Source organism: Penicillium citrinum (genome assembly GCF_028827155.1).
Source record: "Penicillium citrinum strain IBT 23319 chromosome Unknown utg000002l:1.0-3833315.0:1.0-3834789.0, whole genome shotgun sequence".
Classification (NCBI taxonomy): Eukaryota; Fungi; Ascomycota; class Eurotiomycetes; order Eurotiales; family Aspergillaceae; genus Penicillium; species Penicillium citrinum.
The window spans coordinates 1,840,984-1,856,755 of record NW_026622687.1 but is presented as its reverse complement, the minus strand read 5'-3'; the positions used below and the strand labels follow the sequence as shown (position 1 = coordinate 1,856,755).

The window sequence follows — 15,772 nt, the reverse complement described above, 5'->3', positions numbered from 1 at the left end:
GCTTACGTGCTAAAAGAGCCTCTTCTTCCATCGCAAATCTTCTTGCCACTACCTTAAACCCCTAGATTGATCTCGTTTCCCCCCCCCCCCCAAAAAAAATTTGAATAGAATTTTCGAATATATTCACCATGTCAAGGATCCCTGAGGACCCCCAGTGATTTATACTTGTCTACCAAAGAGCTTGCACGATGATGACCTTATCATTCGAAGGCAGAGAAATTTTCATATAAGCCAGGACACACAACAAGACATGTCTCTGATCCTGGAATCGATCACATTAGACTTCTGACAAATGATAACCAATACATCCAGTCCGCTCGCGAGAGCTTTGATTTTGCGTTTGACAATTTATCGCTATCTTCAAAAGTGGTAAGAACCTTGAAACGGCAAAGAAAGCACACCAGCGAAGATCTGGAAGATGAGGTTACCACCAAAAAGCAACAGTGTACTGGGGCCTCACCCGAAAGCCCTTAAATACATGGCTACACAGATTCAATGCTTCAGCACAAACTGACGTGAAATTGACGACTGTGAAGACAACAAGTGGGGATAAAATTGACGACAAATGCTTTTGAGTGGGGGCTGTATGAAATCCTTGGTTTTCTCAGAAAACGTTCAGAGATTGTCAACCGCATTGAAACTGAACGAGAACGACGACAATACTGATATGTGACCCGAAGCCCCGTCCAACACACCCACACCGCTTCAACCCTCAAAAACAGAGCATCAGCAGAGACCACGGGAAAGATATTTGCCAAGAACTGAAAGATAGGAATTCCGCTCGCCTCCGCTGATGATTCGACCAGAAGCGATCTTCATGCTCTGTTAGGTTCGAGCCTGACTTTCTTGGCCTTGGGCAGATCACCCGTTATCGTGGTGGATATTATCGATGTGATCCACTAGTCGACCCAAGGTCGGCTACGCGTGGTCCCGGGTTCATCAGGGAAAGGGGACCGATCGGAAATCCATTCGGCTAGTTCCACCTTGACATGTTTGAGGTAGATCAGGGATAAGGCGGAGGAGGGGGATGAAGGTCTCCTTTAACGGCGCCTTATAGGGAGATTCGAGTTGGTCGAGATCAGCCCCCCCTGAGATTTACGATCTCAAGTCGGGGCTGCGAAAGGGTGGACCTCTCAATCATGGCACATTTTTTTTTGGTGCATACTGTCCAAGACAACTACAGGAAAAGTCATTATCAAGACGATTTATTCTCAGTAGGGGTTAAGGACTTACTTCAAACCATCTTATTGTGCTTGCGGTTGACATTATATTCTCAAAGATCCTAATCAACGCGCCTTGATCGGCGAGGTAATATATGGGGTCTTAATCCGCCGGTCCCATACGATAAACGGTCTGTTAAGAGCTTCTATATTCATCTGTTGGGACTGGCTAGCTCTAGACAAGCTTTGAATTGTTTGATTCTTTCTTCATGTTGAAGGATTAGGGAGGTGGAACAGGCTGGATTGAACGTCGTCTGGGAATCGGCACTGATGGAAGGTAGACTCTTGAGGAAAGAGCAGCTTGTAATTTCAAATATTCAGTTGCGAGAAAGAACGATTATGGTACCGAGGGAAACGGCGTAAACAGTCGTATGCCATTATATTGATACGGATATCCCAATGTCACAAGCTCAGTAGAATTTATGCTTCAAGAGTTCGCAATTCTGTCGAAACGAGCTCACATTAATCGTGAACCTCTATGAAGGTTGATTATTGCTTGAGGTATGGATATGGAGTGGTAGCTTGTTTTTCTGTTTTCTTTAGGCTTTGCACGTCACAGTATTATACCAACAATTATCTGCTCCATCGATGGCTTCAATACTCTACTATTTTGATATAGCTATCCATGTCCCATCAACTCATGGATATCGGTCCTGGAGCCCTATTCATGTCAGAGAATGAAAATAATAATTTCAATTGCTACGCCCCCTCAATAAATCCACGAAGCATTGATACTTGATTAGGGGGCTGTGTACTTAGTTCTGACTATACGTGGCCCATGCGTTTTATTGAAACAAAACCTGTCGATCAGTTGTGATGCCTTGAGAACCCCCTTGGCCATCCACAAAAGTACGGTTTGTACGGAATACTGCTTTCTATTATGTTGTACAAATATTGATTTAATTTTAAGTCTTTGCACAGAAGACTATGGAGTAAAACGGCCTGATGCAATACCAGGTATACTAAATGTAGTAAGACCATCACTATATACGTCTGCTTTGAAGGTTGCTGCTTCTTCTACGTGCATTGAAAAAAAAAAATCTCTGGGATAGTGATTGTATGATGTCAACACGAAAATATGGGATATCAGGGATTTGAAGGGAGCGGGATGAAAGAAGCCCTTGACTTATCTGCTCAGGTTGGGAGAAAATTCAAATTTCGAGGGTTTCAACTTGATATCATAGATCAATGCTAGAGGGTACGACCTTCCGAATCCATCAATGTCTAAGTCGGTGTCTCTTTGAAAGGACGCCACACGAAGGCGCTAAAGAATACACTGAAGAAAACTTCCGATTGGGCACATTCTCAGTTGCAGCCGGACGGACGAGATATCTCAACCTTAATATACGTAGGTGGAGCCCTAAATTGTATGAATGTACAATCTTTATTGCACTGCATTGCTCCCAATCGCCAATTTTTTAACTCAAAGGCCTTGTTATCCCGAAACTCAGTTGTAATAGCCTCTCACAATTCAGCATGAGAAGCGGCCCACACCGGACACCGATGCATAGAAATAGAAGGTCCAGATTAACATTTACAAAACTGACAGACCAATCCGCATCGAAGCCATATGCACGAGGAACACAAGGGATGTTGCACTCGGCTAGCCGACCTCGGGATGACCTTCGGCCGGTCGCGACAGCCAAGGAGCGGGCATCGGTGGACCCTGAGATGCATATCGGCGGTTTCCTCGGAGTTGCTTGAAAATGAGAATATCGCAAAAGGCTGGAAGCCAAGAGCCAAGAGCCAAGAAATAAGGCAGAACGAGATCAGCCTTATTGTAAGGCAAGCAAAAAAAGGTTGTATCCGAATAGAAAATTCCCGACATCTCATCTCGATTGCGACAGTGCATATCATGTACATACATACGTCACTGAGAAGACGATCAATGATGGATGGTACAGACCAGCCTATAACGAGCAAGGACGAACCACGAGACGTCTGTCCGTGCCGGCTGGACACCTTCGTGCATCGTTCCAGCACGTATGGTGGAGACTTCGATCCTCTCATACAAACCTTGGAGACCATGCAATGGTGGATGTGTCCACCCCTGTTGTCGGCGCCAAAGGGGGATGCGGTGGGTCTACCATTGGCCCTCAAGGATTAGCAGCAGGAATTAGTTGGGTGAAGTCGTCAGGCCAGGACGTTCGGCTGTCGATCATTATCCGCTTGGCGCGAACCTTGTCCCAAGGCGCATTCTTCTTTCAGTGTTCCACCTATGATGTCGAGATTGGACGAAATGCCGATGCATTGATCACATTAGTTTGCGGATACAGCCTCTCACGCTTATCTAGACCCTGGAAATGCATTATCATGGGCTATGTTCATGCCCTAAATGACTAGTAATCTCCCCACTTGATCCCTTTCATCGTCATCCCTCCAGCAAGGGCTATCTGTCACTCCCCCTATACATACAAAAAGGGGAGAATAGAGAACAGAAAGAAAATGAAATTGATTCACATTACTGCTTTCATCGACTGTCTACGTAATATGCTGGCGCATGGATCTAATCATTGCTCCCTGAACCAACTCCCAGCTGGTCAATGGTGAGCTTGGCATTGCTTGACGACCCAAGATCTCCATGGGTTAAGAACGCTATGACATTGTTTCAAATTCCATTTTCTAGACCCATGTGCAAAATAGTGTAGTCTTTGCCAAATCCTGACTTGATTAAGGTCACTTAGCCTTCATCATCCTGCGACACTTCCAAGGTTGTGTCATGCCGGCTAACCCGCGTCTGCAGGACTTCGGGATATTCAGGCCAACGATACAACGATAATCGGCACCGTGAAGAGTATTTCGACAAGTAGAAATACAGGATTTCTTGATTATGTGCATCTGTGCCCATGCTCCGCCGATCTTTTCATAGTCGATCAATAGGACACGCGTACCTGTGTAAACACTAGCTGTACCCCTAATCGAGCAATGACATTTGACTACTAATAGGAAGTTCGTATGCTAGGGCTTGAATGAATATGACGGCGAATCCCAAACAGATTGAATATGGAATAGGTGCCAGAATATAGACCTTGAAAGGAATGTGACTATGCTTTTGTATCAGTGCGCTGTAAGAGGAGTATATGAAATCAAGTTGTCGATTTCGAGAACCAATTCGTGCATTATTTACCTACAGCGTCTACCCGTAGATATCAGGGACCAAGGACTGCGCCTAGAATCAGGATATGCTGATCGTTTACCTTTTTTTCAGAGTGGATAGCATCTAGATGACCGTCTTTCTCCGATCCTTGCCATCCATCTAGTCCAACCGCCAAAGGGACCACTCTCCCCCGTCCCCTTGGCTAAACCCACAGTGGAGCACATGGCCTTGACTCCAAAAATGTATGGATACAGCCCATAGAGTCAGAGGAGGGCTATCAGGGGGATTGGGCTGAAATCGGACATAAAAAAGGCCCCTTGCCTTTCATTTACGAGCAGAGCCAAGGCTTTTATTTCCCGACTTGACTGATCTAGAAAAGATCTCTTCAGATATTCGATTCCTTTTCTAGAGCAACCGTTATGAAAGTTTAAGATCAAGATTATAGTTCTTTTACCTATCGACCATGTCCGAACACAAGTCCTCAGACTCTGGCAAGGAGCCTACAGTCACAGCGTACTCAGTCAACTCTAGCCCTAGCCTATCGCCCCAAGACGAGAAAAGACTCCCAACACCCTCATCCGGCTCTATCAACCTCGAGGGACAGACAACATCTCCTCCACCTTATCATGTCTTTTCTCGATCTCGCAAATTGCAGATTGTCTGCATTGTATCTCTCGCCGCCATATTCTCCCCACTATCTTCCAATATATACTTCCCAGCACTTGGTGAAATATCTAGAGTGAGTTGATATCATCTTCCAATTTTCACATAAACAATGTCTCACTGCTTCTTTTCCAGGAACTGAACATTTCGATGTCCCTCGCCACACTCACTGTTACCATTTACATGATCGTCCAAGGTATTGCACCCAGTTTCTGGGGCTCCTTTTCCGACGTTATTGGTCGACGATCAATCTTCATCGGAACATTTATCGTGTATATGATTGCAAACATTGCGTTGGGGGTATCTACAAATTATGGAGAGCTTATGGCATTTCGAGCTGTCCAGGCTGCTGGTAGTGCTGCCACTATTTCAATTGGTATGTACTGAAAACCACCTTCACGTTTCAAATGCAGTTTCTCATGTCTACCCAGGAGCCGGAGTCATTGGTGATATTACTACGTCTGCTGAACGTGGAAGCTTGATTGGAATCTTTGGCGGAGGTGAGCAAATACTAAAACCGTATCCCCCTTTCGCTTGACTAGTCTAACGAATGTAGTACGCATGCTTGGTCAGGGTGTTGGTCCTGTATTCGGCGGTCTCTTGTCGCAGTACTTGGGTTTTAGAGCCATATTTTGGTTTTTGACTATACTTTCCGGAATCAGTCTCTTCTCTATCTTGTTTTTCCTTCCAGAAACGCTTCGCAGCGTTGCTGGGAATGGAACCGTACTTCTCCATGGTCTCAATAAACCCTTCATTTACCATTTTACTGGACAGAAGGATGCAAAGCCTGACTCAGTTCCCTCGGCTGAGAAGAAAAAAGTCACAATCAAGACTGTGTTTGCTCCACTAGGTTTCCTTGGAGAGAAAGATGTATTCATCACTCTTTTCTTCGGTGCCATTATCTATACTGTCTGGTCGATGGTTACTTCCTCGACCTCGGATCTATTTGAATCTACTTACGGGCTGAATACTTTGGAGGTTGGCCTTACATTCCTCGGAAATGGTGAGTGCAAATGCCTCAATGCTTCTATACAATTTGCTAATTGAAATGAATACCAGGATTCGGCTGTATTTCAGGCTCTTATACTACCGGCTACTTAATGGACTACAACCACAAGCGAACAGAACGTGAATACTGCCAAGAGCACAATCTACCCCTCGACACGCGCATAACAACGAAGACTCACTCTGACTTCCCTATCGAGTATGCTCGAATGCGTAATACTTGGTGGATCACTGCCTTATTCATCGTTTGCACGGCTGTCTACGGCGTCTCACTTCGTACCCACCTCGCACTACCAATCATCCTCCAATACATAATCGCCTACTGTGCCACTGCCATCTTCACCATCAACAGCGCTCTCGTCATTGATCTGTATCCCGGAGCGAGTGCCAGTGCAACCGCAGTCAACAATTTAATGCGATGCCTGATTGGTGCTGCCGGTGTTGCAGCCGTCCAACCCATCATCGATGCTATCACAGCTCAATATGCATTCATTTTACTTGCTGGAATCACTGCCTGTATGGTTCCTCTTCTCGCCGTCGAAATGCGCTGGGGCCCAGGATGGCGCCTTGAGCGAACTGAGCGACTTAAGCGAAAGCAGCAGACTGTTTAGTTATACAGTCCACTTTTGTCGCAACATCGACTGCAATAAAAATGTCTTGGACAAGAAAAAGGTCTTTCAACAACGGAACGAGACAAAAAAAGGGGCGAACCATCTCACTTGAGATTGGCGCCTTTCATGACCTAATGACTTGTGATTAAGCGTTTATCTTCCCAGCATTCTTCTATAAAACCTTCTAATGCAATCGTGCATTGGAATGCACGATTGCATTTTATATTCTCTGCCTGGGCGACTTGAATCTTATTTTTGCTTTCTACACCTCTTACTTGCACAACCTGTTTATACACCAATTGTCATATATACCATAATATAGAGTACAAACTAGAATAGATGAAGAAGTTCCTCAAAAATCAAACATTCCTACAGATGTTCCATAGTTTCATTTTACTATAGATCCATGACTGATCACATGACAGCTTTCTGCCTTGATGCCTGGGAATACGCCGATCAAATCCCGCGCGTTGAAACATTCTACAACTACGACTCACTCACAATTACTTCAGATATGGCGTCCTTCCGGGATCTTTACAAAAATGATGTTGATTTTGAGGCACTCGCGCTACAATCGAAGGAATTTGCGAAATAGTATGTATTCCGAGTATTAGATGTCCTAATTAGCAGCACCATCTGATGCAATCCAACTGTTTCCAGCTTGAAACCAAATGGTCAATTGGACTTTAACGATCCAGGTGCGGTCAGGTAAGCTTGCCAGGACAGAGAATTGCATTTGCGGAGTGGACGTTGAAATGGGCAATTGATCATTTGAAAGACAGTTGACTGTCAGCTTATTGGAGAAAGACTTCGGGCTTGAGGTGAATTTACCTGACGATCGACTGTGTCCACCGGTATGTTCTCGGAAAAGTAACTACAGTATAAATGTGCTGATGTAATATGCTCGAAGGTTCCCAATAGGTAAGCTACTCTAAAAGCCTCAGGGGGTTTGTATTCTGACATTCTCAGGTTAAATTATATCCTTTGGCTTCACGACCTTCTTGATTCAACGACGGGTACATCCAATGTCAGAAATGACTCCGGACGAAAAGTGGTCGGTCTTGATATGTAGGCTTGCATACCAAACTTCATGAAGGGTACCAGCTAACAGTCAGTTTAAGTGGCACTGGATGCTGCAGCATCTACCCATTACTCGGTTGTAAAGCTAGGCCTAGTTGGGAGTTCGTTGCAACAGGTGAGTCGCTCTTGTTCCTTGACATATGACTTTACTAAACAAGTATCCAGATATTGATGAAAATAATGCGCGAACCGCGACGGAAAATGTTAAACTGAATAACCTCGAATCACGCATTCGGGTTTTCAAAACCGAAGCCAATGATCTTCTCTTTCCACTCGAAAAGCTTGAACGAAAGGGGTAAGGAGGTTTAAGATTAACTGAGAGGAACAAAAGCTCACATATTCAAAAGCCTTGATTTCACAATGTGCAATCCTCCATTTTATACCTCCCGTCAGGAAATGCTTCAACTGTCAGAAAACAAAGCTCAAGAGCCATCTTCAGTTTGCACAGGCGCCGACGTGGAAATGGTTGCACCAGGTGGAGAGATAGCCTTCGTGACACGTATGATCGAAGAAAGTCTTCATCTTCGAACTCAAATCCAGTGGTATACGTCCATGCTTGGGAAATTGAGTAGTGTTTCGGCGCTCGTCGAAAAGCTCATGAAGCATGGCAACCAGAATTATGCTGTCACAGAATTTGTACAAGGCAGTAAAACGAAACGGTGGGCGTTAGCTTGGTCTTGGGGAGATCGTCGGCCTTCTATGGTAAGCCATTCATGTTTCGCGTTTGTCTTTGGTGCTTTGAATATGTCTGACCTTGTATAGACTGCGGCTCGGGGTATTCCTGGTTTCCCCAAAAATTTACTTCCTTTCCCTGCTAATTATCATTTCACGTTGCTGAGCGACATATCTATCGACCATGCCACGAGTGTGATAAATAAGGAGCTTGGGTCTCTTCGTTGGTTCTGGAACTGGGATAAAGATCTCAGTACTGGCGTGGGATTCGCCGCTGAGAATGTCTGGTCCAGACAGTCACGTCGAAAAATGAGGCTAGCAGGGCAGGACAGTTCCTCTGCCAAATTTGCTGCTGTGCCCGACAAAATTGCTCTGGGTGTTCGCGTACAGGCGAAACTTGTTCGAGGTCAATCCGAATCGCCGAACGCTAATGAAGTGCATGTCTCAATTGACTGGAGCCAGGGCATCGATAGTGTCCTGTTTGAAAGCTTTTGTGGAATGCTGAAGAGGAAGCTTGAATCAAGCAAATCACAAGAAGCTGAAAAGAGCACAGCTTGAATCAGTACCCAGGGAATAGAAATGATCATATGTTTCGAAGATTACTGGGCATCATTTTCATAAATCACGGAAAATAGCAAATACCTCCAGGTATTTGGCTAGGGCTAGCGTAGTGGACAATATCTATCCAGGGTCTTTTAGAGTTTCTCTACTAGGTTTTATCAATTTGGTCTGTCGTGATCAAGAGTGTTCTCTTATTTGCCCGTCCGGACATGAAAGTCATGCATTATATTCACTCAATCACTCCAACCAATCTTCGCTCCAATCCTCGCCAATCGATCATCACATTTCAACTTGTCTGGTAAGTATTGTTTATCTCAATTAGATGCTCGATCATCCAGGGTGGGATAGCGTGTTTACATATATATACAGTCTGAGATAGAAAATATACAATGGCGCCGCTAAGTCACGATGAACTGAGGACTGTTGTTTCAACGCTGGCACAGGCACTCGACTCCCTCAATATGGACTATGCCTTGATAAATGTAGCTTGGATATTGTAGAACACACACCACAGTTGCATTGTCAAAGAGGATTACCTCTCATATCTATTGGCATCTCTTTCCCTGAGCCTAAACGTTTTGAAATGCGATGATCGAGAGGGCCGAACTTGGTCTCACGAATTCGACCGAAGTTACAACTGTACCAGTCCACTGCTTGCTTATCCGGACACAGATCGAGAATATCGTTCTCAACTTCGAGATATCCGGCCATCATAGAAATGTAAGATATCAATTCTTCGTCCCACGCGGAAAAACCAATTTCAGAAAACCCAATATCTGTCTCTTCGTCGATTGCAGCTTTGACAAAACTTTCCACTAACATCGGTTCCAGTGGATAGTATAAATTGCCATAATCTTGGAAATGTATGGTTGACACAGTATTTTCTGATCGGTTTGAAAAACTGGATGTATCTGTTGGAAATATATGTGCAAAAGAATTCCGAAACAGATATACCTGCATGAACTTTTCTGCAGAATCATTCTGAGGATAATCAAATACTGCACAAAATCGGTCGAAACGTTGGTAGCCAGCATTTACTTCTTCTAAAACCTGCTCTTTATTTGGAAGAGATTCCATGATTTCGGGAGCAGGTCCACGGATTGGAAAACTTCGGACAAATCCTGCGTTTTCAAGCTTTTCGATGGCGTCTGCATAGTCATCATCTTGCACCACAATCATGGAATCCTAAAGTAATGAATTTATTGTTAGCATTCAAAAGAAGACAGATCAGATAAAGATAGAATTTACATCAATGCCAATGGGGACCCCTAGATACCACATGGCGAGTGCCCCCCCAAGGAATCACAGCAAGAGGGTGAAGTATGTCGCTAAGTCTCATGGAGAACCTGTCAGGCTCAGTCTGTCTCGGGTGCCTAAACATAGCTGGCTGTAGTGGGAAACTCGATTCTGTCTGGTCTCTTTTAAGCAAAAGACGAGGGAGAAGGCAAAGAGGATGTTATGTGAGAAGCTGCAGTGTTCAAGAGTAGACTTGGGAATTGGAACTGCATTCCGATATTGCGTGTAATGTAATTACAGATATATCGGAGATACACGATCTTCCGTTCCGTGATCACTTTACAAATTGAAGACACGGCCAATAAATCTATTGCCACATTTTGCTAATATGCTAAGTTATGCTATCTATAATCTATTACTACTAGTAATAGTAGTACTCAGTTCCCAGTAACTTCACTCTGCAACTCCTTCAATCTATTCCACCCCTCGGAGTCTTCCCAGAAATCCTTACCCTTACCCATAATTCCCCTGATAGCACTGCGCGCCTTGAATCTCCAATCACGCGCAACCATCTCAACTTCGCCATCAGGGTTCTCCGGTTGACCCTCCCGATCCATAGGACCGTATCGAGCATATCCCTCACGAACAAGTCTCTCAGTAGCACTAACGACTTCCAACCAGGGCTTCTCATCACCCATTTGGAATGCACCTTGTGCGCATGCGGTGACGGCAGTACGCCAGGCCTTCTCCTGAGCTTCCAGAGCGACACTGGGTCTGTTGCGGAACATTTCGACACGAGAAACTAGACGCCAGAGAGAAGAAGAGTGGGTGATTAGAGGGACAACACTGTCATCGATGAGGGAGAGAATTTGGCCGGGAATGGTTCCTGTTCGGATGATTGGACCGGAGTCGGACTCGATGGTCAGAGATTCGTAGTCGAAGGCGGTTGTGAGGAATTCGACTAGCATAGCTAAGATCGGGCCGTCGATGCATTTTTCGCCCTTCTTTGCGCCGAGGATTTCGATGACTTTCTTTTGTGCGGTGACTACGTCACGGAATGGTGTTGATGGAGGCGGAATTGAGGCTGCTACCGTCAGGACGTTATCCCAAATCCGAGCATCGGTATTTTTGAGTTGCGCGGCACGTTGAAGAGCGGCCAGTGCCTCGCGTTTACGCTTGTGCGGATCTGTCTCTGTTTTAATCTCTTCGCCTGTGCTCTCGTCGATAGTAACCTCGACCTTGTGCTCTTGCTCTGGTTGGCGCATGATGGCAGCTGCGAGGTTACTGTAGGCTTCTCCGTCGGTATCATCCAATTGCACGCAACGGGTGAATGAATCGACGGCATCTCCCCATTTTTGAAGTTCGAGTTGAACACACCCAAAAGCGAACCAAGAGCTGTGGTTGAGACGATTGATATGCAAACTCTTTCGATACGCATCTTCAGCCTTTTCAAGCGCAGGTGGTGTGAGCGCAAGGTAATGGCGGGCCAGAGATCGCTGAGCGCGAGAATACCGTTGACCAGACACCTCCCAAGCACGCTCATAAAATGTTTCGTCCTTGTCGATATCTCCGAGAATGCAGAAAAGACGGGGCGCATCGGCAGGAAGCGGTGACCGCTCAGGGCCTTCGAATAGCTCATTATCGTCATCTTCGTCTTGGCCAGTGGCCTCGTACAACTGACGACGCACCATGGCCTTGGCCTTCTCCTCTCGCTCGGTAGCAGCGTAGCAGAGAGCGGCTTCAGCCCACATCTGAAGTCTCTCGTAGATTTCAAGAGCAGTTCGGAGACCGCCAAGTTCAACCCAGCGTTTAGCAAGCTCGGACTCCAACTTCCAGCGTGTTGAGAAATTCATGATCCAAATATACTCCAATCGGCTAGCAGCCGGAGCGGATTCGGACTGTTCAGGTCGAGGGAGGAAAGTTGTAGGCTCAGACGATGGCTGTTGAGCGGCAAAATCACTGGTAGCAGTGTCTGCAATAACTTGATCAACAAGTGCTTGCATCTGAAGTACGGCTCGCTCAACTGTGCGAGCCCGGTAGCCCTCTACTCTACTTCGAAGAAGTAATGCCTCGGTATAAATTTGCCAGTTAGAGCTCCCACCCTCCAATACTCGAGTAGCGTATGGTTGGGTTTCTTCACGGGTGAGTCCGTTTTCTGGAGCAGTGTTTGTGATGGCAGAAGCCATGGCGAGCAGAATAGCAGAATCAACAGGATTGAGTATAGGCTGGTTGTTGGGGTCAACTGATTGGAGCGCGGGAGAAAGCTGATCCTGAACAGTTGTAGATTTCTTGTCGGCGAAAGAAATAGCTTCTAGCAAGGTATCATCATTCAAATCTAATTTCTTCGGACCAGAGACCGTAGTAGAATCAGTTGTCTCATCGGCACTCTTTGCCAGAATAACAAGCTGACTGGTATCGCGCTCCTGGAACTTCGTGCGTTTTCCCATTTGTCCCGTCAAAGCAAATTCGAAATTGCGAATTTTAGACGCTTCGTCGATGTCTGCCCGTGCCTTTCCGTCAAATCCATGATGGGTGTGAATGATTGCACGCTCCAACAAAAAGCGACTCAGATCTTCAGTGTTCAAGTTTGCCTTGACGAGCACTTCCGTGTCCTTATAAATCGCATCCTGCAATGGGCTGGTAACTTCGGAAAGCATCTTCTGATGAAGAAAGTTGACGCGCATGCGAGCAGTGTTTGCCGCAACTGCTCCCGAGAGCTCCACATCGGCAAGAAGAGCTTTAGCGACTGAGAATAGCTCCGGGTTAGGTGTAAGCTTGTAGGCAGCTTCGCCATCGACAGACCATTCGCGAATGATTTTGCTTCGAACGGAGCGAGTGGTAGCGATATCAGCTCGTAGCACAGCGGGAAGAACGGTTTCAGCCGAGTTGAAGTCGAGAGGAGGGCCCGTGACATTGGACTGTAAGAAAGCGAAAAGCGCGGCCAAACCAAGGTGTAGAATTTGCGATTGTGTTTGTTCAAGGGTTAATCCTTGTGGTGGTGTCTTGAGGGCGGCGCGGGCTTGGTCGGCGACAAATGAGGTATAAGAGGTGTCGCCATTGGCAATATTCGAAACGGTTTCGTCGTCAGAGGCATCGTGACCCAAGAGCTTCTTTGCTAGTGGTAGCTCGATGATAGGGACAATGTTTTCGGAGGTGAGGTGAACGGGATCATATTGGTCTTTCAGAGGGGCATCAAAGACGCCATTCAGCATGGAGGGAAGGATAGATTCGCTCATCTCGAACAGGGGGGGTACTGAACTGTTCGATTTATTGAGCGTCAATCTGTCGTTAAACCTCCGCGGGGTCTTTTGAGGTTGAAGTTGAAAGTGCGAAACCCCGCGATCTTTTCGATTTTTCTTTATCGATAGCGTGTGTAGAGGGGTAATTGGTGCGTGGTATTAATTGTGTGCAACGGTAAGCTGAACTATATCCTAGTATTGCCACGATCACCCCACGTCAAATTATCAAAGATATGCAGTTGCAGCTCAAAACATGAATAGTTGCGAAAGGTAAAACGAACGGAATGCAATTTGAATTCCCCCCATAATTACAGAAAACACAGAGGCATGATTTCCCTCACTAGTTACTAGTAACCTTCGCATGGTCCCTCAGAATTCGATTCAACCCCTCCCGTTGCAAGCAATGATCAAAATGGAAACTTCTCGCCAATTCCTCCAATTCATCCTCATTCATTCCTTCGAAAAGACTCGCAAATCCATCCACAAAAGATGCAGCAAGAAATGTGTTAAATACACCACGCATGACATGCATCTCCGTATTCCAAGACGTAGGATACGTATTCTTGGCCGTTGGACTGACACGGTCAATCCAATTGACCAAAGGCCTCAATACAGACTCTGGTTCAGAAGAAGGACGAAGACCCCACTTATCGAGCCAGAATTCTCTTTTTTTCTTCAGGAATGGCTCGATGGTGGTGTTCCATTTACAGTTTGGGTTGGTGTAGACCATTCCTTGGAGTCCGATATCTTTGTAAAGCCAGATGGACCAATTAATGCTATGCTTGTCGTAGATGCGTAGTTGTTCGCCGAGAAGATTGTATCGTTCTTGATTAATTGTTTCGGCTTCGTGATCGAAGTTAGGGTCTGCGTAAACGGGTCCGAATTCGCCGTTCCATATGGGTGTTTTGTACTCCTTCATGAATTCTACTTTGCGAAGATATTGTCGTTCCAGGCGTTCCTTCTGATCGGCCGTTCCCTTGAATCGCTCGCCAGTGGGAAATCCCATCGACTGCAGTAGTCAGTTCTAGGAGGATTCTCATAAAGTTAGTCTGTGGAAAGAGACATACTGAATAATCATGCATTGCATAAACGCAATTTGGCAAAACGGTGGTAAACCCCTTCCACTCCATTGAAAAGGTGTTCCCATCAAGCCATAAAATGTGCTTCTCGTCCACCGCACGAATGGCCTTTTCAATTCGATTGTAAAAAGCAGGAAGCCTCACATGCTCCGGATCACACGGTTCATTCAGTGGATTGTAACCGGCTACCCAGGGATTCTCCTTATAACGGGCAGCAATTTGTTCCCATAACCAAACTGTACGGTCTTGGTGATCTTTATAATCCCAAAATGCGGCGTAATTGGTAGGATTATCAGAGTGCCAGTCTGGATTTTGTCCTCCTGGGACAGTATGCATATCAAGGATAGTATAGACACCATGTGAAGCACACTTTTAATCACACATGATTAGCAGTTGAATTCGCCGTTGGCGAGCGAAAGCTATACTAACCAACTCGATAACTCGGTCCAAATGTTTAAAACCAGACTCCTTCAAGACTCGCGGATTCATATCATCTTCAAAATGACGATAATTGAAAGGTAACCGAAGACAATTCAATCCCGACTCCGCGAAGAATTTGGCATCTGCTTCTGTGAAGAAGTACTCAAGCCATTTATCGAAGAAGAATTCATATTTTTCCTGACCGAGAACCTTTTTCATTGCAGCTCGGTGTTGAGATTCGTGGCCGGAGAAACCGGTAATAAAGTTTTCCATGCTAGTTCATGATGGTTTAGTAGAGGTTTCATGCTGATAACTTGAAGCAGAGCGCAATGGCAAGGAATGCCTACTTCATCCAACCTCCAAGAGCTGCACCTCGTAGGATGACCGAGTGCCCATCTTCGTCGACGACTGTGTCGCCTTCCACATGGAGAAATCCGGTGCTCATTTTGATTTTGATCGTTATTGATGGTTGTGATCAGGTTGCATATAGAAAATGTGTGGGAAACCGGTTGACAAGCGACACGGGGAGGGTATAAATAAGACTCGAATCCGAAGTTTACCCGCTCACAGTATTAACCCTTTACCATGCAGCCCTTGGGAATACCGCGAAAGAGACACCGAACGCGGGGAACTACAGAATCGAATGATCTTGGCAGAGACAAGTCTTCTTGATGGCTTTAGCCAGAACCAATTGATACGCCATGCCGGTTAATTGCACGGCTTTTAGCCTGTACGCCATCCCGGCACATCATCCTTGTCAATTCGAACTTGGAGCAGATTATACATAGAAGAGTCATTCATGTATTCAGAGATAGTTACAACACATGCAAATCGACTATAGTCGAGAACCTCCCGGGTATTTGTATCGTACAAAGGAAAATGCAATTAA

The 15,772-nt window shown here is 45.7% G+C and overlaps 6 protein-coding genes across 6 annotated transcripts; 3 read left to right on the top strand and 3 right to left on the bottom strand.

The window, feature by feature from the left end:
- Positions 1 to 3,111: 3,111 nt before the first annotated feature.
- Positions 3,112 to 3,327, top strand: N7469_002512 (uncharacterized protein; the record flags this gene model as incomplete). Its single annotated transcript, XM_056641432.1, has 1 exon — positions 3,112 to 3,327. The coding sequence occupies one exon, from the start codon at positions 3,112 to 3,114 to the stop codon at positions 3,325 to 3,327; it is 216 nt and encodes a 71-aa protein (XP_056503926.1).
- A 1,435-nt stretch (positions 3,328 to 4,762) lies between these two features.
- Positions 4,763 to 6,596, top strand: N7469_002511 (uncharacterized protein; the record flags this gene model as incomplete). The annotated part of the gene is made up of 5 exons (XM_056641431.1): positions 4,763 to 5,056; positions 5,116 to 5,356; positions 5,412 to 5,480; positions 5,537 to 5,983; positions 6,040 to 6,596. Coding segments are annotated over 5 exons (1,608 nt in total), but the record flags the coding sequence as incomplete, so codon positions are not given.
- Positions 6,597 to 7,014: 418 nt separating this feature from the next.
- N7469_002510 (DUF890 domain protein) lies at positions 7,015 to 8,906 on the top strand (the record flags this gene model as incomplete). Its single annotated transcript, XM_056641430.1, has 9 exons — positions 7,015 to 7,190; positions 7,257 to 7,304; positions 7,375 to 7,450; positions 7,507 to 7,517; positions 7,566 to 7,664; positions 7,736 to 7,791; positions 7,842 to 7,971; positions 8,024 to 8,378; positions 8,439 to 8,906. The coding sequence occupies 9 exons, from the start codon at positions 7,015 to 7,017 to the stop codon at positions 8,904 to 8,906; spliced, it is 1,419 nt and encodes a 472-aa protein (XP_056503924.1).
- A 525-nt stretch (positions 8,907 to 9,431) lies between these two features.
- On the bottom strand, positions 9,432 to 10,290 carry N7469_002509 (uncharacterized protein; the record flags this gene model as incomplete). Its single annotated transcript, XM_056641429.1, has 2 exons — positions 9,432 to 10,094; positions 10,186 to 10,290. The coding sequence occupies 2 exons, from the start codon at positions 10,288 to 10,290 to the stop codon at positions 9,432 to 9,434; spliced, it is 768 nt and encodes a 255-aa protein (XP_056503923.1).
- Positions 10,291 to 10,582: 292 nt separating this feature from the next.
- Positions 10,583 to 13,381, bottom strand: N7469_002508 (uncharacterized protein; the record flags this gene model as incomplete). The annotated part of the gene is made up of 1 exon (XM_056641428.1): positions 10,583 to 13,381. The coding sequence occupies one exon, from the start codon at positions 13,379 to 13,381 to the stop codon at positions 10,583 to 10,585; it is 2,799 nt and encodes a 932-aa protein (XP_056503922.1).
- A 343-nt stretch (positions 13,382 to 13,724) lies between these two features.
- Positions 13,725 to 15,328, bottom strand: N7469_002507 (glycoside hydrolase family 5 protein; the record flags this gene model as incomplete). The annotated part of the gene is made up of 4 exons (XM_056641427.1): positions 13,725 to 14,393; positions 14,452 to 14,832; positions 14,893 to 15,157; positions 15,231 to 15,328. 4 exons carry the CDS (start codon positions 15,326 to 15,328, stop codon positions 13,725 to 13,727), a joined length of 1,413 nt encoding a protein of 470 aa, XP_056503921.1.
- Between the last annotated feature and the right edge of the window lie 444 nt (positions 15,329 to 15,772).